This window comes from Amaranthus tricolor, chromosome 12 (genome assembly GCF_026212465.1).
Source record: "Amaranthus tricolor cultivar Red isolate AtriRed21 chromosome 12, ASM2621246v1, whole genome shotgun sequence".
Lineage (NCBI taxonomy): Eukaryota > Viridiplantae > Streptophyta > Magnoliopsida > Caryophyllales > Amaranthaceae > Amaranthus > Amaranthus tricolor.
The window spans coordinates 11,638,080-11,665,288 of NC_080058.1; the positions used below are offsets into that span (position 1 = coordinate 11,638,080).

At 30.5% G+C, this 27,209-nt stretch overlaps 2 protein-coding genes across 3 annotated transcripts; one reads left to right on the plus strand and one right to left on the minus strand.

The window, feature by feature from the left end:
- The first annotated feature begins 5,455 nt into the window (after positions 1 to 5,455).
- On the plus strand, positions 5,456 to 9,323 carry LOC130797340 (E3 ubiquitin-protein ligase ATL4-like). Of its 2 annotated transcripts, none has more exons than XM_057659919.1 (3): positions 5,456 to 5,979; positions 6,256 to 6,353; positions 8,176 to 9,323. In XM_057659919.1, exons 1-3 carry the CDS (start codon positions 5,803 to 5,805, stop codon positions 8,549 to 8,551), a joined length of 651 nt encoding a protein of 216 aa, XP_057515902.1. In that variant the 5' UTR covers positions 5,456 to 5,802; the 3' UTR covers positions 8,552 to 9,323. The 2 variants fall into 2 exon arrangements, with proteins under 2 accessions (XP_057515902.1, XP_057515903.1); XM_057659920.1 differs by having other exon boundaries at positions 8,179 to 9,323.
- Positions 9,324 to 12,183: 2,860 nt separating this feature from the next.
- On the minus strand, positions 12,184 to 26,469 carry LOC130797341 (protein ANTHESIS POMOTING FACTOR 1). Its single transcript, XM_057659921.1, has 11 exons — positions 26,302 to 26,469; positions 26,089 to 26,188; positions 23,239 to 23,339; positions 22,952 to 23,061; positions 22,768 to 22,834; positions 22,455 to 22,554; positions 16,469 to 16,585; positions 16,250 to 16,387; positions 16,030 to 16,108; positions 15,741 to 15,790; positions 12,184 to 13,012 (listed from the first exon to the last, which is right to left on the minus strand). Exons 2-11 carry the CDS (start codon positions 26,164 to 26,166, stop codon positions 12,830 to 12,832), a joined length of 1,023 nt encoding a protein of 340 aa, XP_057515904.1. The 5' UTR covers positions 26,167 to 26,188; positions 26,302 to 26,469; the 3' UTR covers positions 12,184 to 12,829.
- Between the last annotated feature and the right edge of the window lie 740 nt (positions 26,470 to 27,209).

Here is a 27,209-nt window from a genome sequence, read left to right on the forward strand (position 1 = left end):
CTGCTTACACAAAAAGCACACTCCTCAATCCACCTTGGGTTTTGGTATTATTGATTCTTACTTCAAGTTAAAAAGTGGACATATTACCCCCAAAACTTACCTTTTTTCCCTTCAAGATAGAAAAAGACATGGGGAAAAAGTATACTACCCTAGAATATTTTTTTGGCCTCAAAATTCTCAAGCTCATTACACAATAAAATTTATTACTCTATTATTCATTTTTTAAAATTTATCTTTTATTCTCATCCTCTAAATACCTAAATATACATTGAAAAGTGATATATACAACCCTGAGGACTGTAAATAAGAAAGAATCTTTTATTTAATTTATATAATTTAATATTGTTTTTAATTTGGAAACATAAACATTTAATTATACTTTATTATTTTATCATTTATTATTTCTTGGGAAGTTAAAATCATTATATAAAATATTAATTGTTTTTCAATTTCTAAATTAGATTCTCTTGAAAATTTAAAATTATTAATGATAAAAAAATTTGTTAATTTTTATATACAGCCCTAAGGTCTGTAAATATCATTATCCATATACATTTCAGAAAATATTAATTTTTATTTTATCCTTTTCTATTATTCCTCTTGGGTTGACATACTTTATTAATAGTTCCTACAAGAGAATTGTGTCAGCTCAAACCACAACCCAAAACACTTCCTACAAGCAAGCACATAAACTAACATTGAAAAACTAGTGTTGGAAAGATACCTTAAATCCATTTCTTTTACCTTGGATGAAATTTCATTGATTCCTATTACCCTATTTAATCATTTGATCAACGAAACCTTCTTTCTTTTTTGTAATTCATGTTTTAGTAGTCTCATAATTTTGTTTCTATTCAAATTTAGGTTTGTTCGACATAACGAATTAAAATGTGTTAAACGCTACTCTATTACTACAAGTTGAATTTGTACGATAAAAATACATCTCTATTATTACAGTTTAAATTTGTTCCTAAAAATTTAAAAATTATAACAACACAATAGTATGGAAGAACAATTTTATAAAATGAAAAAAAATTCTAGTTAGATTTCTTTTGAATGAAAATCAAAGAGTATCGAAATGGGTGAGTTTGATCTGAAAATATATGTATGTTTAGTGAAACAGTCGTATTATTAATGAGATTTCATTAGTCGTTTTTAGCGCCTAATTTTTTTATATATTTGTTCATTACTAATTAAAATTTAATTAGTGATGGTGGTAATTTGAAAATTTTCTACAATGATTAGAAACTTATAAACTCGCAACGTAGTTATGAAGTGTAACAAGCAACGTAAACTTTGGAGGTAAAACTTAAAGTTGAGCAACTACCCATAAATTTTCGGGATAATTATAACATTTATCCGAAAACTTTATTTACCCATGTTGAGAATAAATTAAATATTTCATAAACATATACAAGTGATTTTTAAACATGAAGTACATGTTACATAACTTGTTACATGTACAATAATTTTTACCCAAACCTTAAACTATCTTAGATAAACCTTTCCTACACTATAATCGATCAATTTGGGGACAAAGATCACCTCCCAACAACTAAAACCAACAAGCTATAGCTACCCCATTCTCCTCTATTGCATGCTCTTTATTCACTTACACACATAAGCTAAATGTTCTACCCAAGACCCCCTCTTGTCTTAGTCAATATTGGGCATCATTACATGCATGCAAAGACCATATACAAAGGCCAAAGAATATGATTTTTTCTGTAGAAAATCAGCCCCTCCATTATCTTCATTTCTCTCATAAATTGTCACTTACTCACAAATTCATTCAAAAAACTTCACTCAAATACCTCTACAAGTCCTCTATGTCTTCTACTTCAAAATGACACTAAAACCACTTGAAAAACACCTATTTTAGAGCATAATAGCTGCTGTCCAGATTAATAAAATCATCATATACTTCTCAAGGTATTCATATAAACACATACAAGGCCATCTCTAATTACCTCCAACAAAAATACTTTCATTTCCTTACAAAAACACTTACAAAAAGACTATTTATATGAAGTTTATGAACATAAAAACTTTATAAAAACATTATTGATTTTATTATACTTCATCTATATCACTTTGGAGCATTCTTACAAGGTATTATAAATTCAAGTTTACAAACTTTGTTTTTACAACTGATACTAGAACAAGTACATATAAAAATGATTTTTGTATGAAATCTTTCTCATAAATCAAGTATGTTATAAAGATATATTTTATGACTAAAAAGAGGAAAAATCATCACTTGTATAAATCTATAAAGTTGGAAACTAAGAAAATGTATTTCCGCGAACTTATAAATTTTCTTACTTTAAAGATTTAAGTAAAATTATGGGACTTAATTAAGTATATTGCTCAATATAATAAGTATAATCCAAATATGTCAAAATCATAACAAATATTAATCTAACAACTCCAACTAAGGAAAGTTAAGTGCATGTTAGAAATCCAATATTATTATTGATTTTTTTATGAATGCAATATGTTTAGTTGAAGAGTTGGAGTTCAGACTTGAAGGGCAAAGACCCAAAGTTGAAACCACTTCTAAGAACGCATAGGAGCTACGTAGGAGCATGCGGAATATTTATATAGGCTTGGGGTCGGATATGTCACATGCGGTGATTTTTAAAGGATTTAAGAATAAGTTGGGAAAGTTTGTGTATAAACATGTTTTTAAAAATAAAATTCCCAAAGAGAAGTTCTTAAATACTGAAAATTAATGTCAAAATGATAATTTTGAGTATGGAATAATTTATCACATGTATTATTATTGTGGGCAACATGTATGTTGATTTTATAAATTGTTGTATGTTTAAAGGCATGTTTAACACTACTTTCTTAAAGTTATTGTGATGGAAATGATTATACAAACTTTGAAAATATTTGAATTCATTTAAAAAGAAATTTCCAGTAGCTATATGTTAAGAAAATTTCTTGGATACTTTTTGTTGAGATTATTCGTTAAATTGATATTTTAATGGATTTTAAGGTGTTAAATACTCTTATTATAAAACATGGTATTAGATGAACTCTTCATCTTCAAAAATAATTAATAAAAATATATTATAATGTCTCCAACAAGATTTGGCCAGAATATATTTAGTTTGGAAATTTTTTCATGATTTTTGAGTAATTGTTAAATAGTTTAACGGTAAATTGCAAAATGGTAAAATATAAAATAATTGCCAAACAAAGACATATGGACTTGAAATTTTTATCACATACTCATATGAACAGTAAATAAAATTGTTAAAAGTTTGGGAAGGTTTCGTTGACATTTAAGGACCTTAATAATTTTTTACTCGGTTATTAATAATCTGTAAGTTAGAAAATGGTAAAATATAAATTAAATACTAAATGATGTCTTTTGGACATGAAAATTTCATGAGACACTTATATAAATAGTAGATACATGTTCAAAAATTTATATAAATTTTCGTGACTATATATGGACTTGAATAAATTTTATTTGGTTTATTGTAAAATAACGATATTAATTATTAAAAATACCCCACATGATTTTTAATGGTTATTTAAAATTATATACCCCTTAAAATAGCTTCTGGAACATCATATAATTTTTATAATATTTTATTCGGATTTAAATAATTTTAAACCTATTTTATTCTATTTATCGATAAAATATCCATACAAAATAATAAAACATCATACATAACTTTTATAAGTTCAAATTGCCTAATAAACACGTTATTTGACTTCTGAAACTTTGGTATAATTTTATAAAATAAATTATTAATTATTTACTAATTTATCAAATTAATAGAAAATGTTTATTTATTAAAAGGTGTAATATTGTTAATTAAATTTGGGTAAAAATAGACCTATATTAAAAATTTATAATTATATTAATAACCTACTACGTCATAGTATAAAATAAGTTTAACTTAGATACTTTATAAATTTTACGGATTTAAGATACCATTTAAATAGCGGTAAATACCTAAATTGTCGAAAATAATCGTAAGATCATTGTAAATGCGCATAACCAATTATAATCTGATGGGACAACCTTAAATTCATTTTAAACAAGGTATTAATGACTTGATTAATACTAAATTTCAGTTAGTATTTGCCTTCATAATTCGAAGCGGTTACATTTAGCATTCAAATGTGTTTTTAGAAGTCAAATAAACAATATGTGCCCTTAGTAAGTACCTTTTAACAACGAAAATATACTTTTAGGTACTTTTAATTTTTAAATACAAATTATTCTAACCATGTTTAACTATATACTTTTTGATAATCTTCCCGAATATAACTTTTTACGATCCATTTAATTGTTAATACTAATCGACAATAGTAATATTGATTTGTAATGTAAAATTTCATGAATAAGTTCTATATTATTCCCATGATAATGAAACATTAATCAAGAAATGATTTTTTTTATTTTCAATTTTCCATTACCACGTAATATCACATTTTATACGGTAATGCATTAGAGTGAATTTGGTGAAGAAAATTAAATGAATGGAATTAGAAGAGAACAAGTATGGCCATTTAGCTTGTGAATAGATTTTTCTACTGAAATTACAATAATTTTAATTATCATTTTCACATATTAATATACCTACTATCGCAAGACGTTTATGGGGGTAGTTTTGAGGTGCAACGGTCAACATTAACTTTCTTCGTTAAGCGCATTACCACTTAACTATATACAAATTTTATAAACATAAGTTCTTCAGATAAATACTAGTCATAACTTTTTTTCGTTGGATATGCAGCATAGAAGAAGATTCTAGTAGGAAATTTATATATGAAGCATGCATATGGTTTCACCCTTTTTCTCTATTGTTATCAACAATTTATATTTTCTTTGTAATTAATTTTTATTGATTAAGAAATTTTGCACTACTCATCATGTTTGTATTTTTTATTTTCATTTATTAGTTCAAACATATTCAAATTAAATATTGTTTGATTCATCTCGATGCATATTTTATTAATATTAAATATTTTATATTTTTTAATCATATAAAATTAAAAATATTAAAGATTAAATTAATATATTAGAGCAAAAGACAAATGTAGCAAATAATTTGTTATGGAGAAAGCATATTGTTTGTAACTATATTAAATGCTCTATTTATGCAGTGATAGATTTAAAGATTTTTGTAAGTAGGGTTAAAGTAAAATTGTTTTGTGTGTATTTTGTTAATGAATTGTCAAAATTATCAATTTAATAAGTCCTCATCATCATTATCATCATTCTACTAAATTCCGTTCATTTAATTTAAAAAGTAAAATATGCTACATATTCAAGTATGACTAAACAAAAAATATCAATTCTTTAATTATATTTTTGTATCTTATCATTATATAATTTTAATTTCGTACATTTATTTAATATTGATGTGATAAAAAAAAAATTATATATTGGGAGAAAAAAAAAATAAAACTTTACTAATGCAAAGTTTTTTTTCTAATGTTTCGTCCAAAACTCAAAAATTATTGCGGGCAATTAAAATTTCGTTCTACGAGCCTTTTTTTTCATAGATGGAAGCGTATGAGTTGGAAATAATGTAATCAAATCTCAATTATTAGACGTAGTTCTCAGTTTCCACTGTATACGCTCAACTGGAGTGGCAGTTATGAGATATCAAAATCTCCGGCTATTCACCATTACACTGGTCACTGCGCGATAAACATTCCTAAAACAATCCAATTCCAATCTAGATTTTGTCCACTTTTTTGGTTCTAGGGTTTGAGTCGCAATTTGATGGTGATAAGCGAGATTAATATTTAAAAAAAAAAAGAGTGAAGATGACATCTGTGAAAACTAATTTAGTGATGACAGTGATTGGATTTGTGGTCAGCATGTTGTTCATAGTCTTCATATGCACCAAACTCATCCGTGCTCGAATTCGATTGCGTGCTTCTCGTCGAATTATGCGTCGTCATATTGCTGCTGCTTCTGCTGCTACATTTACTCTCAATTCTGTTAGATTCTCTTTATTTTTGTACTTTCTTAATCTAATTCAACAAATTTACTTTAAATATTACTATGCTTTACCTATATTATCTGTTTTTGGTTACTCAATTTAAGGTTTGGTGCTTTTAGAATTTTGGCTGAGACGGACCCCCAAATTAAGAATAACTGTCAATTTAATGATTGTAAATTAGAATATAAATTTTGGGATTTATTTTGCTTCATCGATCGGTTATATGTTTTCTTTAACTGATTAGTAGTTAATGGTCACTCCGTTTGTGTTGCAGTTGGAGGCAGGAATGAATGGTGTTGATCCTCCAATACTTGCCAACTTTCCGACCAAAAAGTATGGCGATGATTATTTTTCCTCGGCGAATAGTGGGCAGTAAGTTCTTTTATATATGTATATATAGGATTCTACTTATGTTCTCATTGTATGTATTTTGTCTAATAATTTGCTATGTTTTGTATAATACAACTTTTTGAGACTTGTTAGCTAAAAAAGAGAAAATTTTATAAAAATTATGAAAGAAATGTATGGATTGAGTATGTAGATCTGTGTAGCAAAATCATTGGAAATATTGCAAACTAATTGAGAGCAAGATGATAGTCAGTATGCTTATCACTGGTTATCTTTCCCTCTTTGGTTTATATGTGAGATTCAAGTAGTACTGTAAGAATATCAACATATTCAGCTGAGCTGATGCAATTTCTTTTCTTTCTCATTTTTCGTTAGCCTTAGAGTTTTGGCGTGGGATATTTAGGGTTTTTGATTTGCTTCACTTGCATTCTTTTTGTTGTTGTGGTCTTGTGGATACCAAATTTAAGTTTTAGGCCAACTAGTTCAGATGAAGGAAAATAAGTTCAAATCAAATAAGGGTAAGTAAGGTGGATCTCTTTCACATATTTAACTTATTTAAGAAAAAACAAGGTTTGATAAGTGGCCATTAAGGTTTGATTGGTTGAGATAAGAGCTGTTAAGTTTAGTAGAGGTATATGAAGATGACTAGATATTCTATATTGAATGACATGATAGACTTCTAAGTGAAGAAAGTGAGAAAAATGTTGGGACAATTATTTCAATGGATATTGAAAATGAAAATGGTTGAAATAGCTGAGATTGGTGATAAGTGAAAAATATCCATTTATAGTTTTTCGATACTAGAAGTAGGATTGTTTTTGCTTTTTGAATAAAATATGAGGAATAAATTATTATGGAAGGTGAAGGAAAAAATTATGGAAATGGAAAATGGCAGTTCTTTAACTTTCATTTGTATGATTCTAAAGGAGGTAGGATTAAACATCATAATGAGAGTTTTGTAGCCTTTCTTAATTTTCAATGCAGTTAATTTTCATAGCTTGGTTTTGGATTCTAATGAACCATAGTAAAATCACTTATTTAAATCATTTTTTACATATTATTTTTGTGAAGATGTAAATGATGTTTGCAATCAAGGGTCAATTGACAAATTCTTTGTTATTGGTCATTCATTATAAGAATACTGTATCGCGCCTTGGGTGAGAGCCACTCAGTGGTATTGGGGTATTGGAATGTTATGTAATATAGTGAGTGTTTGGTAGCCCTTGCCTTCCTATGTCTACTTTTTTTTATCACTGGGTTTGACTTTGGTCGCTGTTTCTATTCTCCATAGAAGATCAGTAACTTTGAGCTCATGGATGAAACATGATGATAATTTTGGATGATATTTTAGGACTTACATTGAACTCTTTATTTGCAGTTACCTTCATATCATTCTTATTATGAGATATATCTATTTCAATTTTCAGTGTAATCAATGATTACCTTTGGTGTTTAAAATATATTCCCATTGAAATGTACGTCATCATTATTTTTGAAGCAGGAGGGTTATGTTAGAAACCGAGGATCATTGATTGACCTCTTTGCTATTATAGAACTAAAGCGGCATACATCTCACCCATTAAACCAACCTAAGGCACGTCTGTTGACCGAATGGGGTGATATTATTGCTATGGCAGGGAATACATACTTATATAATCATATGCTTATTAAAATATCATCATAGTTCAGCTTTTATCCATTGTGTTAAGCATTGTGTCTGCTAATATACTGATCTTTTTCCCCATAAGTGCCAAATTGTATAGTAGTAAGTAGTGTCCACTGGATGGTTTTTGTCATACCATTTTGTTGTCAGTGATCATAACTTGGCTAATCATTTCTACTCTAGTAGGTGCTCCATTTGCTTGGCTGAATATCACAAGGACGATGTATTGCGAATTCTGCCTTACTGTGGTCACTACTTCCACATCAAGTGTATAGATATATGGCTTTTACAGCATTGCACCTGCCCTGTCTGTCGGATTTCATTGCGTGAAACGAATGAGAAAAAACAATCTATGCAATTAATGTCGAGTTCTCGATCTTATCATAACAGCAATATTCCTGCTGTAAGTCCCCACCACCATTTTAGGTTTTTATCAAGGACTTCAGAAACAGGTGGGGAAGATGCTGTGCTAGAGAACCAGCATTTAGAAGCAGACATAAATGACATGGAATTGCCTGAAGAAAATGTCATTTTAAAAACCCCACAAATAAGCTTGTAGAGAGCCCACTGTCCATTATTTGCATAGCTGTGGAGTGTGGGCATTGCTGGAACTTTTGGACTTTCTGAAACAGGTTTTTCTCCTTTATTTGGCTGTAACTTTATAAATATCTTTTCCTTGGTGAATTATTTCAAGCTATCAGGAGGAATGATGGTTACTAACTACTGAGTTCTACAAAGGCGATAAACGATGGATGTTGGGCGTTCATAAACCATTAGAGGTGTTCATTCGTGTCATCGGGTAGATTTAAAATCAGATCTTGTGTCCACAACTCCACATTGGTATTTATATAATTTTTAATTCATTTTGAAGTCAAGTTCGGTTATAAGGTCGGGTGAATATCGGATCATCGGGTCTGTTTTGAACACCTCTATAAGCAGTGTTATATGATACCTAATATCCTAGTAAATTCTGAATTGAAAACGAGAATTGTGGATGGTATTGGACAAGCAAATTTGCAAATTCAAAAGGAAATTATGTTACACCACTCAAAAGTTCAGCTCAGCCTTCTTGCCCTTCGGATGACTCGCTGATTTTCTGTGTGTACTATTCATGTCTCGTGATCACGAGATATTTCAAAGTCAATATATGCTATCTTATATATTATTTATTATCTTCTAAATCATGTTTTATGTTGTATATCTAATACCTAAATTTGTGGCGAAATGTTTTTATTAGATAGCCCAAAAATACAACATTGATCACAGATGAAGCGTGAAACAAACAAGTTGTAACAGCCCAAGAATGAAGAGATATTAGTCATGCTTTACCAGTAAGATGTCTTTGTATGATCAAATCTTTTTGATTATAAAATACGTTGATAGAAAAAGAGAATTATGTAAAAATTAAATTCAAGACCTTTTATTAGAAAGACAGATCTTTAAAAGATATTGTATTTATTTAGGAGAAAGAGGATATCATATGAGTGTAGCTGAATATATGAACGGTCATGGTCATCAGCCTAATATCTCCCACAAAGTTATATTTTAAAGGTAAAGATATAGCAAATGGGCTATACTTCGTACCCCTTGAGTGAAAAAAGATTCTATCAAATTCTGGGTGAAAAAAGAAATTATAAAAATTTTAAATTCTACAGTTACACTATAATAGAAGTAGTATAGATCATTAATCAAATTTTTAGATTGCTAATGAAATTATGCTCAGTTAGTCTAATCTAATGTTGACTTTGCGTTTTCTCTTTGAAAATTGAAATTATGCTATTTTCTTCAATGGAATTATATTATTTTTCCAATTTAATTACATTATAATTAACCCTAATAATGTATGTTGGTGTGAAATAAAGAACTTTGTATTTTACGAATCTTAATAATTAACCTTAAAATTTTCCTATTTATATTAGTGCTATCGGTAAATTTAAATTTTATACGTCAAAATACTTAATTTATAAGGGGTGGAAGTAATGAAGCTAAAATACTAAAAAAAAAAAAAGAGTGTAAATATAGAGAGAGAAAATTCTCATCGATAAATATTTTTTGATGTTATCTAATATTTGTGTATATTTGTTTCAATATTTATGCATTTAATGGTGAATTTTAGCGTTTTAACAATCCGCAAGTGCATTTGTACTTTTGATTGATTAGCATGTAATTGTGTATGCATTTATGACTTGAAATATAGACTTTTTAGTTGAAGCAAATGACTCGTTCAAATCGGAAGCTATAAGAAATGAGAATTTTAAACAGTTTCTTAGAAATATTGTAAAATTTAAAATATATTTATATGAGATTTTATTGGTGATCTTATTGGATTTGTTTTAATGTATAAAATTTTATTATATATTTTTTATAATTTTTTATTAGATATATTTATAGATATAAATACAAATCATACTTGAAATTATATAAAAAGTCAAAAGTAATCAACTATGTGAAACAGAGTCAATACTAGATTGCAAATAAGGATCTTTATGCCACATATATGAACATCATTTACCTTTTATTTTTTTGTATTATTCTCTAGTACTTCGGCCTATTAAAGTTATTGGTCCGATTTGACTTTTGATATTATTCATCAATTACTTTTAACTTGTATTTTATTCTTAATTTATAACTTATAACATAATCAAGTGATATCTTGTTTGATTCGTTTCAATCCAAAGACCATTAATATCAACTTTTTACAATTTTTAATTATGCATAATTAAAGTCATTAACGATAGAATTATTGCATTGTAAATAGGTGGAAGTATAAATCTTTCTTCAATATTCTTACAATTATTGAAGCTTTTGACAATTTAGTGGAGAGTTAATCTTCCATTAACTTGATTGAACTCTGCAAAGAACCAAATCAATAAAGTTGTGAATCGAATTCATTCGTTTTATTTATTGAGCATCTTATTTTCCCTTTGTTTTATATTATATAAAGTATTGATTTTTACTAGCACAATGAATAGATATTTCTGATATATTATTACTAGTTTAGAATTGAGTCTGATATGATCAACATAGGTAAAATATTAAATATGACTATTTTTGGATAATATTGAAGTATTTAAAATATTTATTCTAAGTTGATTATTACTCCGTGTCGAATAATATTTAAGTAATTAAATAAAAAGACAAAGGGAATATAAATCTATAATTATTACTAAAACAAAACACTGGTTACGGACAAAGGAAATAACATTACTTTTTAAAATTGCTTACGTGTCATTTTCTCAATAAAAGTTTTTCCTCTAAAACTCAATGTCATTGTATTTATCACTGATGTTTATATATTTGACTTTTTTATTTTCTAATTGTGACTATAATATTATCAATATTGATTAATTTTTTACTTTTTAGGTCATATTTTTTAATATATTAGAAAATTATATATTTTATTTTATTTTCTTTCAATTGTTTATAAAATCTTTATAATGTTATTTCAAATGAGTATAGGATATTTTGAGATGGTTAAAACAAAAAGCCATAAATTTTTAATTTTTTTGTTTAATCAAATAAGTCAAAAAATTTAATAAAATCGTATATTGCACGGATATTATCTAGTTATACTAATATTGCAATGATTAAATGTAGATGAATATTTAAAATGTTTGGGTATGCTATTATAACCTACTTGATCTTAGGACGTGGTTGTGTAACACAACTTTTTCTTGACTCAAATATAACTTGAGGGTGCCAAATGACTTGATTAGGCAGTACAATGTTTGATAAATAACTTTTGACTTTTTAATTGGTCAAAAATTAAAAAATATTTGATAAATGACTTTTAAATTAACTGAAAATTTTACATTTAAGAAAAAACAAAAAGCTATTCGTAAAAACTTATATCAATGGCTTTGACTTTTGATGTAAGTTTTCTCTAATTGACATTAATTAAATAATTTTATCAAATATCTCAATTCTCAATAACAGTTGGCTTAAACAATTAGCTTATCAGTTAATACTTTCAACACGTCAACCTACCCAATAGTTTCAACTAGCAACCATTTATCAAATAGCCCTTTAATTTTATAACTTCATGGGTAATTTGAAGTATGATTTTATTTTGGATTTTGAAATTCAATGGTTTGATAACTTTGATTGTGGAACAAATGGGGTGAATCATGGTTTAGTTTTGCTTCTTTTGGGAATTAGTCATCACTTATTGGTTGAGACCGTTTTGTATTTTTATTTTGCTTTTGCAGTAATATTAAAATATTTTTGAATTTTTTTTGATTTTAATTTGTTGACGGATCAAGTTGTTATTTCAATATCAAACATGTAAAGAAGTTAAGTAAGACATGGAGTCATGTTTATTTGAAAGAGATGTATAAAGTGATAGAATGATATGAGGATGAAGAAAAGAAGAGATCATCATCTTAATGTAAAGGGTGAAGAATGGAAAATATTTCCTCTTTATTACCTTAGGATAAACATTTATCCCAAAATAAAGGGATTAATTCCTTAATTCATCCTTCCATATCATTTTACAACAACTTACCCTTGATAACAATTATACTATCTTAATTTTTTTTTCTCAAATAATCTAGTTTTTGTAGTTCAACTTTTAATTCATCCATGAATATTTTTCTCTAAATACAAATCAAACATTTTTGTAAAAGTAAGGAGCTTGCCTCCAAGAGGCATTCAATGTTCTCACATTGAAAAACAAAATAAAACAAACTTAAAAATGGAAAACTAAGGTGTAGTTTCTCCTTGATTCTTCAAATGTTAATACATCCAAATTCCAAATGCACAAAGAAAGTAAAACAAGTATCTGAAATTTGGATGTATTAACATTAGCTTTTTCAATACTGTGGGTAGTAATTATGGTTCAATGGGGAAGCACTTCCATTTTAGAGGCAACATCAGCTTCCTTTGTATTGGATTCCCCTGTGATTTTGGCATGGTTAGGTATCCAGAAAGTAAGAACGCTTGAAGCTGCCACAAACATCGCCCTTCGCGGTGCCCACTTCAAACACGAAGCAACCCCAATGTGACTATTCCACCGTGCTACCTGTGGGACAAGCAGATTTTGAATACTAAATAAGCACAAGTATCATTATAGAAAGATCAAACTCGACATTTTGAGACAAAACAATATGGCTTCTTTATCGGTCCATGGATGCCAAAGTATCATTGAAATAAAGCAGTTAAATAGTGTTTTGCGGCCACTTCTAGAATATTACTGGTCGAATGAGGTGTTAAAGTAAGGAAAGAACAAATGTGTTAGGTTAAGGCTTCCTTGGACGTATTCGCTCTGTCCCATTACTTAGTTGCATTTGCGACAAAATGCTCTCACATTGAAGAGTCAAATGTAGCAAATTGAATGGGATAGAATAGTAACTAAGAAACATTAATATGCGTCGAGACATTACATAAGTGCTGTAAATAGTAGATGGAATCAAAATCACAATCTAACACAGGTAGAAAGATTATCAAAAATGAAGATGGCAGCAACCAGGGAACATATACTAAATTTCAGTGCTTTCACTAAGTCTAGATGATCATGCCAGGACCATTCCATCTGAGGTATAAGCTTCTACCTCTTCCTAAAACCTACCATTTGTAGATGCCAACAAAAACCAAGCCACTAATAATTAATTCTCTTTGTGTCTGATCTTTGTTTATTTGCTCACCAACATTCAAACAAAGTATCTAAAATGAAATTAGTCCTTCTGGTTTATTTACGTGATGACAGTCTAGTATAGACAAGATGCAGAATGATAATGAAAATCAGCTAGTACTGGGTTCTAACCACTTCCTGCTTGTACATTATTTCCCTTATATGAAAGAATTCTTTTATCTTTTATTTTCATAGTCATGTTTGATCTAAGTGTGTGACTCTAAGTTGGAAGAAGAATCTCAATTTAACCTCATATAGGGTATTGATTGATGAAAGATCACTTTAACTCTACATCTAGCTCTACATCTAGTGTCTCATGTTCTCTTTAGGTGCAAGTTACAAGGATCAAATGAAAAATTAAACTAGTACTTGAAGGCCTCCTTTTCAAATTATGCCCTAGAGCTTCGTGTAACAAGTGGTCCGCTTGTGCCTCGTACGAACACAAAAGCATCCATGTTGACAATAGGCTACATAGAGGCGCATGTTCAGACTTTACTATCACTAGAACTGTGACAAATAGGAACTTGATGCAAAATTTTAGGCAGCATGCAATGTCTCGTGGCATAGAACAAAATGTTTCCACTTCAAGAAGTGATCAAAAACATCACAATCAAGAATTCATGTTTCCCACTTAACTGTCTTTACGTCCAAAATGTATCATACTATGACTGCATGTCCAGAACCTTTACAATAGGCAATGGTTTTGTACAGACCCAATTGGATATTGGGTTTACTTATTTAAAAAGCACCATTTATTTGGTATTACCACTGATACATAATTACTAAAAGTCTTTCAGGAAACTGCAGCAACTCTAGAATATATTTAATACCAAATTGACCTAGTACTTCCAAAGTGACCTACTATACTTCATGAAGCAACAGCTCATTTGCTGAGTAATTCGGCATATTTGAACAAGAGCCATTTTTATGTCATGTATCTTGTGTGTTATTATATTCTTGCACAATAGAACCAAGTCTTTAGCATAGTTTTACATTCAAACAGAACAAATTTTTACTGTAAGCATAGCATAAATCATTGAGAGAACATTTATTGCACCATAGCGCTTCCTTCCCATTAACAAAAAACAGCGGCAAAGGATTGCATAGTACCAAGAAGTATTATGAGGTCAATAGGATCCATCTCGATACTGATAGCGTTGTTTATGGCATTGAATGTCTGACCCTTAAGTCCTGAATTATATAAATATGTGAAACCTTTTAAGTTGATCAACTTGAGAGTCACTTCAAGCCCTTAATATCCTATACGTTATCACAATTGCACTAGCCAAGTCATAAGACGAATAAGGATACCATTCTCCCTTTTGTTGTCTCCTAGAAATTCACTTTTAATGTCATCAACGTTAGATTTTCTTATTTAAATAAAAAATAAAGTGGTCTTCCATACGAAAAAAGTTGTCTTTTGCATTCTCTTAATGGTTTGGATTTACTTTTTTCAATAAACAGCACAGGAATTCTAATTCTTTGTAGACTCATCAACTGGATCATATGGAGTTACAATAACACGTCTATTTCTTCAACCTCAGTAAGCATCACTAAACTCGGTAATAATTTATTCACTTTTGAGGAGTACCCAAACTAAGGCTAATTTTCCCCAACTTTATATGAATAGAAACAATGGCATCTTTCATATGCAGAAATAACCTTTACAGAAAGAGGTCTAAGGCAAGATCAAGTGCAAACCAAGAGGATTAATGGTAAGGCTTTAGTCGTATATCATTAGTCTCAAAAACCAAAAGATCCTCAAGTGTCCTAGTTTAGTGGTAAACCAAAACTTGCCTTTGGTGCCTTGTTGCCCTAACCCAAGGACCTAAATATCAGATTCCAGGTGGATATCACCGCTTACTTGCTTCAAACCCTAGCCCCGAGGTAATTTTCATCAACAAAATAACTCACGAAAAAATATAGTCTTAACAATATCAAGGAATATATTATCACCAAAAACTGATAATAAAAACCAAAAGAAAGCATTATTAGTGCTCCTATCACCTTCACCAAAATAAAAGTCTAACTGAGACTAGCAGGCTCGACAACAAAGCTACCAGATAAGAGGAACTATTATAAAAAGAAAATTGTAAAGAACTGAATAAAAATTATCCACCTCATTTCTTCTGTTTATGTTCCAAGCATGCATGCTTCCGTCACCTGAACCTGCATGCAAAAAAAACAATATAGCAGTTAACCCAAGATTTGTATCCAGAATTCCAGACCTAGATCACATGAAATTGTCATGGAGTCCATTAAGGGTTTCTTACCCAATGAATTTCAAACAGAGTACTTAGATCGAAAGATTAACACAAGACACAAACTAAAAAAAGTCACAAGGGGTAAATCTCAAACAGCAAGTGTTTATTTTCTGCACATTACCGTAGAAAAGGAATACTACATACCTGAGACAACATATTGTCCATCAGGAGTGAATGTTGCTTCTATTGTGCTGGGCGAAGGCTCTAAGTTAAATCCACAGTGCTGCATGAGCAAATAATTATGAAACACGTTTCTCATATTGAAGTAGCAGCGAAGCTAGAGTTCATAGAACCTCATATTTACACTAAAATTAACATACATCAAATCAGAAAATGGAATCAACTATGTAAGTTAAAGGTAAACCTTCTCTCCTAAATATGCATCAAGAACATAAACATTGTTATTTGTGGTTGTCAAGAGCATTGATTTCCCGTCATTACTGAATTTTATATCACAGACTTCTGCAGTGTCTCCACCAACTAAAAATGTATCAAAAGGACCCTGAAAGATCAAGAAAACATCAACATGAGTAACAAGAATAAACGGAACAAGTCGAATTACCTAGGTCATCTGGTGCCAAACCTTATCATAAGAGCGTGAATCAAACAATTTAACGGCACCCCCTTCCATAGCAACCGCAAAAACAAGGCCTTGCTGATCATATGCAACTGATGGTCTTCCACGCAAATGTAAAATCCCCTGAAAGCGGTATGAGTACAAAGAAATGCATAAAAACTCTATAACACTATGAATCATTTCTGATATAATAACTAGATCAATAGTCTTTTCTGGCTATCATTATGAGTTTAATTATATGGTAATGAAATAACAAATTACAGAGGGTATGCATTAAAATCGCAGATTAGTGATAATTTCCTAGACAAATTACAGTTACTTATGGCCTCCTGCATCTAATAATGAAAAAGTACAGGTGGCAAACCTGGTGAAAACGGGTTACAAATAGAGAAACAGAGAGATTTAACTTATTCAGAAAGCAGCATTTATTGCGAAACACATTTTTAACCATGAGTCTCATCAGCAGTGCAGTACTACAATGTTTGTGCAACATAATATTCGAAAATCATTTCACAATATGAAGAAAAATCATCCAAGAATTTATTTTTAGATGCATGTGGAGACTAGTTTGTAACCAGCTTGCCAGTTTCTCTGAGTTGCGAGTTGCCTGTAGAACAGTAATTTGTGCCATTGGGCACAGTATAAGGATGACTATTTTTTAAAACAAAGAGGTATGCAGCGACCGTAAATTTAACCTTTCACAATAAATAATTGATTTTGGGGAATGATCCCATTCTGCAAGATATGATTTTGCTGTTATGGGATATATCCTTACACAGGAAACGGACAAATTTTAAATAATAATCTCATTCTGTAAGATATGATTTGGTTATTGGCAAAGACAATTCATGAGCATTTCACATTAGATATCATTCCCCTTTTTAATTTTGTTTAATGATAACAGCATAAATTCTTGTATCACAATCATGAGCTGCATATAATCATTATTTAAGCACATGAACAGAACAAAACAACAAGATGCACATCGATATGATCTTGACATGGCATCATTAAATGAGAATTAACTAAATAAGCATCCGTAAGACTCGCGACATAAAAATTTGAGTTAACATTAGGTAAACAATGTAAAAACATCGTATATGATATACTTTGTATTTATGAAAAGGCAACATTTTACATTGAATTAAAAAGTGAGATAACTATTCAAGAGATTAAAAAAAAAAGCGACTAAAATCATAGACAAAGCTTGAAAATTCTCACAACTTAAAATTATTGTTAACTTGACCCCATTAAGATGAAGTTTTAGCCATTTCCTAACAAATATAAACAATATATCGATTCATGAAGTTAGATTACATTACCCCAATGACATTGATTGTCTACCACCTAGGGTGGGGCTTGAGGGGTAGGATGTACGAAACCTTACCCTTGTTATTGATAATACTAACAAAGAATTTGTTTCTGTTGCAACATCATACGCAACTTCACAAAAAATTAAAAAGAGCACATGACACTAAACTTATTATGAGTAATTATTTCATAAACAATCCTTTTAGGTAATAAATAACAATTGATTTTATATGATTCCTTGATTTCAAAATCATTTGCAACTTCACATGAATAAGAAGCATTTTAGTACATATAATTAATGTAATTCATCTTATCCTTTCATTTTGGGCAGTCTAAAATTTAATATCACATTTTGAGACAATTGATATTACAAGGCAAGGCAAAAAGACTTGCACATGGTGTATTTTGACAAGAAAAGTTGACAAGAAACGTGCTATGGTGTATTTTGACAAATGATGTACGATGTAATCTTATGTTCATCTGAGTTTGCTAGCAAGAGATTTCAAACTTTTCTTGAAATTTAAATTGTGTGAGTGATACTAAAAGAGTAAGGAAACGGGTAGATAAAAATAAAAAAATTGAGAGGACTAATTCCATGAAAGAAAATTTAACAAACGGACAAAAATGGAAATTGTAGTAAACCCAAATAGAGGGAGTATCTATTATAGATATACATATAATTACGAATATCTATGATTATGTGAAGACCAAGATGCGTGATTCTTTTGTTATAAGTCTTCTTATTTTCAACACTACTGGATGTATAAGATGTCATGATGAAGTACTTTGGTGTATGTTACAAATACTATTCAACTATTTTGGTTAATGATACTAAAGAATGGCATCAATGCAAAATATAACTTTTGGTTGATGAAACTACGAAACAATGTCAATGCAAAGCTAGAGATTTGGAGACAAGTCAAAATCTTGCAGGTGGCAACTTGGCAAATTGGGAGCATAGCAAATTTATGAATCAAAGCACGAAAAGCAAAGATGAGGTAATGACTAGGGGTGTTCATAACCGGGCACCCAACATTTTGGGTACCTGGAAAGCCGGGTACCTAGTAGGTTGGGTATATATTTTAACGGCCCGTGTCCCAGCCCAATTTATCAGGTTACCAGGATAAATCGAGTCGGAACACCGGGCACCAAAGTTTTATTTTTAACAAACTTTATAAAAATAAAAGGAAAATTAAGTAGTTGTTGGTGATTTTAATTCTTCTAATATTATTGATAGCCCACTTATCTCTAATTGTTTGATATCCTTTTTTCTTTTTTGAAGTCCACCTAGTTATAAAATATAGTTACAATTCAGAAATGTTTTATCATTTTTTATCGAGATAATTATACTGCTTCACAAACCATAAATACATAAAATATCCTTGCTGCATAGAACATACACTTAGCAGATTCCACCCTGAATTGGTCCTTGGATCAGGATAGTTCTCGCTAAACTTTAATCACAAATTCTTGCATGAGACGTGCCCAACACTTGGGTCAAATAGCCTAATAATAAAAACTTTTAGCATACTAGGCCTTTGTAATGGACTCGTCTCATGGTAAGACGGTCTCATACAAGAGGGGTTGAACTTCAATTTAGTTATACGCAGACACCAAGATAGTCATACGTAATAAATGATTCCACCCTTGAAGGTCCTTGTAGTTACCAACTTTTTTCTTAATCTTTAACCCACTTGGAAATGAGTTATTGACTTTTTTTTTAATTACTTAATATTAGTTTAGTATTACTTAGTCTAACAAGCGCAGGTGGACCAATAAATTATTTTTCAAAAAAAATTTCGGGACGACAGGTAGTCGTTTAAATTTATTTTGTGGCCCATGACCCGAACCGGCTAAGGCGGGCTGGATACCCGACCTGTAACATATTGTTATTATTATTGAAATTTAACCTGCCATTTAAGATGCGGGTCGGTAGGTCGAGTCAAGCGCGTCAGGTTTTATGAACACCCCTCGTAATGATAGAGGACAAAAAAGAATCAAGTGAATGTCTTAGGTACCTTAGTCCAATTGAAATCTCGATATAGATATGAATCATAGGATTCAATATGGGTAGCTTAAATGGAGAGAAGCTACATAGATATTGTGCAATCGTATTGTACCTCAAAACTTAAGGGGATTGTTCTACAAAGTGACATTTAAACCCATATTGCCATGAGATAGAATATTCGCTTATAAGAAGCAAATCAAAAATATGGGAGCATCCAAGATGCATGTTTCAAACTAGATAAATGGGCATACATTAAAACAATATTTGAAATGAAGATACATAAAGGAAAATAGATTTTGTATAAAATATTTTCAAGACGAAGGAGAATCGACTCCATTGGTTTTTGAGCAAGTGTTATGACATCCAAATTAATGTCGTTGATTCTTCCAATCATTTGTGAGTCCAAAACATAGTTGATGACCTTATTTTTAAAGGTTAGGTGCATGAAACTTTTATTGAATTAGATGTTTTAACTTGCAAGTTATGAGCATTAACCTCCTTGCTTGGAGGATAAAAAATCTTTGATGTTGATAATATTTATTATGCATTTTGCTTTAAGCAATTTAGTTTCTTACAAATTTATGGAGGTATGGAAGTAAATCTTAAACGCAGAGATTGGTTAGTATTCGCAAGGGATATATATTGAATTAATAAGTATTAAGATAGACGTTTGCTTACTTACATAAGTCCTTTCATCTTAATAAGAGATAGTAATCAATTTATTAACCCAAAAGTCCAAAAGCATATGCCCACTTAGCAGTGACATATTTTATGATAAAGTGAGGGATTTTTGGTTTGGTTTAATTTTAACCTAGTTGAACGCCTAATGATTAGAATTCTAATTGCACTTTTTGGACGAAGAAGATTTGCATAGTGTTCAGTGTGGATTCAGCACGAGGCGTGAGCATAACATTAGTAGACAACATATTTGGGGAAAACAATAAAACTTATGTACACCAAATTGTTACTTTTAGTCCCATTTGTGATTTTCTTAGCAATTTATTTCAATTGAGAATATTGAATTTGGATAATTCAAACATTTGTGCAATTGTAGAATTATAAGAATCAATTTTTCAGGGTTTTGTATAATTGAATTGCAAATCGCTTGAAGCAGATTCTTTGAATTTATTTGATTGATTTGAGGTCCATGAATTTGAAATTCCAGATAATTAGAGTGATAGCCTAAAAAGAAAAGAAAAAAACATATTTGAATAGTAGCAATAGAAGTTGGTTGGTTGAAATTACTATGTGACTTTGGTTTATCCTACTTATTTAGATTATTGATGAACGTAAATTGGTTGGCAATTGGTGTGTTCAGATTTGATGTGTGCTTTGTTTGGTTAAACTTGGCGAAGGTATTGCAAGAAGTAGCAACAAAATGATTGCCACTTTCAAGCTTTATAATAGATTTTGAGCTTACTGTTAGGTGTAACCCTATTACGTAACCAGTGATTTAAGAACATGGCGTAAAGATCATTATAAGTTGCTATTCTAACATATTAGACTTCATGATTTATTTAAAATACGTATTACGTACTAAAAAGTCTATTAAAAGATTTACTATTAAACTAAGCTCTAGAAAAATTAAACTACTATGATTAAATGAAAATTTCCAAATTAACAAATCACATTAAGATGGGAGTACAAAATGATTCGTAACACTGCAAGGTGTCATGTCCGGGACATCACAACCATTATTGCCTTCACAACAATATCCATGATCTAATATGATGTGTAGTCAATGACCACAACTTTTAAAACTTGGAATAGTCCTATTTTTGTTTCCATATAAAATTGGTCAAGATTTATTCACTACCTTTAGACTTTATATTCATGTAGTCAACTCATATTTTGGAATAAGGAGTTAATGGCATTTTATTTCTTATAATCACTTGCTAATTCAGTCATTTTTAGAAACTTTGCTTTTATCTCTCCTGCCTCCACCTAATGCCCACCTGCCCTCATGGTCTCACCCTGCTTCTTCAACTTACTACTGCCATCACTACTAAAAAGCTAAATTGATAATATTGCCGGAAACATCTCTATTCCAGCGACTGAAGCCAACATCTAATCTTCACGAATACAACTTATCTATACATACCTCACTCTCACTCACCTACTGCCTCCAGTAAAGAATAGTCAAAAAATCATCACCCCCACCTCACCCAACATAAAAGATAAAGATAAAATCAGAAAGACGCAATAATTGTCAAACAAAAAATAACTTCCACAAAAGTAAATTTGAAACAGCCTCTTTGCTATTACAAGAGTAAGGTTGTATACATCCAAAACCTCAAATCCTGCCAAGGCAAAGCCACTAGCCATGGGGTGATGGCATGTTGTTGTAAAGTGAAACTGAAAAAGATTGTGTTAATATAAACTGAAAAGGTAAGAGTGTGACACATGTCATATGTAACTTACTAAACCAGTCCTTGTTGTTTACAGATTACTTTACGAAGATAACCCCTAGGCCCCAAAATGTGCACAATGGTTTCAGGCTAGATAATGAGTGGAAACATTTTAGTGAAGATATTGCAGAACTGGAATTTAGGAATGTTATTGTCAATTTTTCCAAAGAAAAAATACATAGGTTTATTACAAAATCTAGCAATCACTCAAATCCTTTTAAATAGTGACTCTAGAATTACATATATACAGAGGTTAGGAACCTACCTGGCATGCATTAACTCGAAGGTCCCATATTCTTACACTGTGGTCAAGAGAACCAGACATAAAACTATCGTTGATTGGTGACATGCACAAGGACACAATTCTACAGCAAGAAAAAGTAGACAATAATTAGTAATCCGAGGCAAACTTCAATATAGATAGGTTTCATAGGAAGAGCAATAAAGCCACAGTTCCAAGCCTATACTCTTAATTTCCTTAGAGCAGTACATGGTCTAAAGAAAAAAGAATCTGGGCACCAACCCAGAGTCTTAGATCCAACAATACAAGCGATACTCAAAGAAGGATATTTGTAGACCTTTGTTGATGGCCTTTGAAGTAGCGCAGACAACGATTGTCATACATGGACAGATATCGTAGGGATTCTGCCAAGGTAGAAGCAACAACATATTAGCATAACAGCACGTATTCAAAAAACAAGCTCCAAAGCTAGTTCATGATAAAGAAACATATTATCAGTTGAGCAATAGTAATTATTTTGCCTCCTGTTAAATCAAGATTATGCTGTGAAGAGCAAATCACAGAGCTAGCATGGTGAGTGAAGCATATACGGTCAGCACCATGTTTCTTGTGATATGTTGTCTTCAAAAGTCTGCAAAACATTGCATATAAGTTGATGAACTGAATATGTTTCAGACAAAAGGAAATAAATTCCAGCAAATATTTAACAGGCATTCATTAATAAGTTGTGTCATCATTTAATAAATACAAAACAAAATATTAATGACATTAAGTACATTTATTCTATTATCTGAACCTGAGAACTTACTTGGCATTAACAATGTCATAAAAGCGTATCGAATCATCAGCACTGGTTGTAACCAACAGATCACTTGTTCGGTGGAAATCAATAGCATTGATCTTTCCACCCTGCATGGAGAAATCCCCAATTCATGTTAAACATATTTGATTACAAAAAAGCATAATATCATGGCATCCTACATTCCTACTATTTATCTCTGAGCATGTGAATTGTGAAGTTGTGATCTGTAAATAGTTGAAAATTTTCAATCTTTTAGAAAATTTCAGTTATTTAAAGCTAAAACAGTTCAATATTATAGGTTTTTAGCAGAACATTATCCACATAGAATTTCTTCAGCCATTTGTTGTATGCAAACAAAGGATATTTCATTTATCCTTACAGGGATTCAACAAGCATTATTAGTAAAACAATATCGTTCTACTTGAATTTTCAGAAAGAGAACTCTAAAAGATCACAATCTTTAGAGAATGTAGTTAACCAACAAAAACTTTGGTCGAGAAAGCATTAATTCACAGTGTGACGTGTGTATGAAGATATCATCTATACAAACAAGGCAACCGTAGCCTTGATCACCTATGCAGGTATTATTAATATAACTATTCACTATATCATCCATTGAACAAGTATCCAACATTGGATTATTCAAGCTTTTGTGTAGCACACTATTTGAAGAAAGGCGTTAACTCGTAGTCCTAAAGTAACATTATCAAAAAAGGAAGATTCTCAAAAAGAAAAGCTTCATTTGGCTAGTTTAAGCAAAGGTTGTGATCAACAATGCCAGAGCCTTAATCACAAAAGATTGTGGTCTTCTACATTAATCAATATATCAGTTCCAATGATTACCCACATGAATTCCTCTTCTCCATTCATTCTGATTTTCTACCATTCAATTTTTAAGTCTGGATCATTCATATAATTTTCCACTCTTGTCCTCTAAGTCACCTTCAGTCTTCGTCGACCTGTTTTTTTGAGTATCCCAAGCTCCAAATTTCTATCGTCCTTATCGGTTTGCTAATACCTCGTCTTTGCACATGTCCAAACCATTATTAACGATTCTCTTTCATCTTTTCCTCAATTTTCAACTCTTAAACCCTTTCTTATATTGTAATTTTGAATTTTATTCCTCAAAATATGCCCAGTCATCCATCGAAGCATTTGCATTTCTACTACTCATATCTTTATACTATGATCATTTCTAAAAGTCCAACATTTTGATTCATATAGTTGCGCCGGTCTAATGATCTTTCGACAAAAGTTACCCTTTTACTTTAAGGGCACACCTCGATCACATATATGTTGTCCATTTTGCCACTCACACTTAATTCTTTAGGTCACATCTTGTTAAATACCCCACTACTCTAAAATAGGCACCCAAGGTATTTGAAGCATCTACTTGCAGAGACTTCTTTCTCTTCTAGCTTTATAATGTCTCTCGTTATCTCGTTTGTGCTAAAATTATGCTCTATGTACTATGTCTTGGTCCGACATAATTTAAAACCTCGTAACTCCAACTCTTGTCTCCATCGTTCTAACTTAGCATTTTCCCCCTTCCTAATCTCATCTACCAAAACATTGTCATTTGCAAACAATATACAACAAGGCACGTATCCTTGTATCTTTTGTGTTAACTCATCTAGGACTATTGCGAAAAGAAAAAGGCTTAGGGTCGAGCCTTGATGAAGTCTAATTGTGATTGGGAAATCATCTCTTGCCCCTCCACATGTCCTAAGATTTGTCTTTACTTCTCAATACATATCAAGCCCTATATTAATGTATATTTTAAGAATGTCCTTCTTCGTCATTGTGCACTAAAGTTAATAAAAACCATGTGCAAGTCTCTTTTTCTAGCTCTCGAGAATCACCAACAAATTTTCATGCTTTGATTATCATGATTGGAGTAATAAAGTTAAAACAAGACCACATCCTATCCTATGGGCCGAATCATGAAGGTTTATAAATTTCCCAAACTCATACTACATGCACACAAAGATGTAAAAAATTGCATTCTAGGCCGTTTCAATAAATATCTCACTTATAAGCAGTTACCACGTAACTGAATGACTATTATCGCTGCTGCAATCATGACCGAAACCCCCTTTTCCTAATGGATGGAATAGATTAATATAGTTTTAAGGTGGAAAAGAAGACATTGAGCGCTAATGTACTCTCCAACACCATCTAGTGTGCTAAATCATTAATATTTTTGTAGTTTCCTTTCCGACATATGATATTGAAATAGTGATGAATTATGATTTTTTTCACTATTAATTTATATTCTCATATCATCAAGATCACAAACTTAACATAAATTTACCTAAACATAGTTATCCATAAACTTGATCCCAAAATAAACAATTTTACATAAGATCCAACGCTAACTAGGTTAGGCTTTGTTCAACAAGTAAATTGTGAAGGAATTTGATGTCATGCGATCAAGTGTGAACGCTAAATATAAATAAAATAAATTATAGAGATAAAATATATTCGATTAGTTTAGATGATCAAAAACTTTTTGCTAGAATGAAACGAGAGAGTAATTAAGAGTAAAATTAGACAGTATCGACAACTAGAGGGAACCAATTCGGGTTCATGCCAGGGAGATCTATTACTAAAGCAATCCATGCCTTGAGGCAATTGATAGAGAAGTGCTGGGACCGAAAGAGATATCTACATATGGTGTTCATCTATTTGGAAAAAGCTTATGATAGCGTCCCACGCGAATTTATCTGGGATAGCTAGAGCAAAAGGAATTCAATCCTAAAAATACGCATTACTTTACAAAGTACATGAATCGTGACAAACATCTAAGATTAAGAAGCAAAATAAAAAATGTGGAGTTAAAAAACAGAAACTCACGAAATCGGAGAAAACTGCTCCAATTGACATACTACGCACAATCTCATCGTCAAGCTCTGTAAGTGATGATAACCCCATTAGCGGAAAAAAGCTTGAAATCCTATAAATCAAACAAAAGATACCAAGCTATCATCAAAATTCAGACATCGATCATGCAAGGTGAATTCGAATTAAACTGAGAGCAATGGAGAAAAAAGGCAAAACAAAAGGGACCTTGGATGAAGTCAAACAAGGATGAAGAAACGACGGAACAATTGAGAGAATTTTTAACAAATAGGGTTGTTGAATATACTCCACGCCCAGTCTCCGGCTTTCGAAGAATTACACCGGCAGTCACGAAAGTAAAGAATGGAGTATAAGAGAACAGAGTCAGTAACTGAGTATCAGACTAGATAATTATTTGTGTCATGCACGGCATATTAACATTTTTTAAAAATAAATTTTATTTAAAAAAATATAATGGTAATTACTGATTATTCTTATTTATTAAAAATTATTACGAAACATCCTAATGTAAAAATGTAAAGAATTTATTTTTAAACGTAAAATAATATAATTTAACTTTTGTATAATTTTTCTGTACCATGACAAATAAAATAATTATAGAAATGATTAAAAGTAATTTCAAATATAATAATTAGAAACTTGACATTAAAAAGATTGTAATTATTAAAAAAAATAACTCGGTATATGTAAAATAAAAATTGAGTAAAAAAATAATCCAACATAACATTAATGTTGATTAAAAATAATACAAATTAACCTTAAAATTTGAAAAAGCTTCTTTATAAATAATATTTTAAATTTGAAAACTCGTGCTACTCTCTTTGTCACATATCAAAATTTTTATTCTCACTTAGCATCCTACATGATCATGTATATTTAGGAATCAAATCGGCCTTACCCTTATTGATAACTAATATGTAACATTTGCCAAAATCCTCCACATCTTGGTGTTTCCATTGATATCACTTAAGTCAAAAAACTTTGGAGTCATTATTACAGAATATGATTGTACAATGAGATTTAATAAGAAATGAGAGTTTACTATGGTATTTATAGACAATAGGCAATATATATATATATATATATATATATATATATATATATATATATATATA

What these genes read in the sequence shown, in the direction of transcription:
- LOC130797341 (XM_057659921.1), bottom strand. Translation starts at nt 26,166, where the DNA reads ATGGGGTTATCATCACTTACAGAGCTTGACGATGAGATTGTGCGTAGT. An exon ending in GAGCAGTTTTCTCCGATTTC is followed by an intron (nt 23,340 to 26,088) that starts GTGAGTTTCTGT and finishes TTCTCCATGCAG; the next exon opens with GGTGGAAAGATCAATGCTAT. An exon ending in ATGCATATTTAGGAGAGAAG is followed by an intron (nt 16,109 to 16,249) that starts GTTTACCTTTAA and finishes TTGCTCATGCAG; the next exon opens with CACTGTGGATTTAACTTAGA.
- LOC130797340 (XM_057659919.1), top strand. Translation starts at nt 5,803, where the DNA reads ATGACATCTGTGAAAACTAATTTAGTGATGACAGTGATTGGATTTGTG. An exon ending in CTACATTTACTCTCAATTCT is followed by an intron (nt 5,980 to 6,255) that starts GTTAGATTCTCT and finishes TTTGTGTTGCAG; the next exon opens with TTGGAGGCAGGAATGAATGG. An exon ending in TCCTCGGCGAATAGTGGGCA is followed by an intron (nt 6,354 to 8,175) that starts GTAAGTTCTTTT and finishes TTTCTACTCTAG; the next exon opens with TAGGTGCTCCATTTGCTTGG.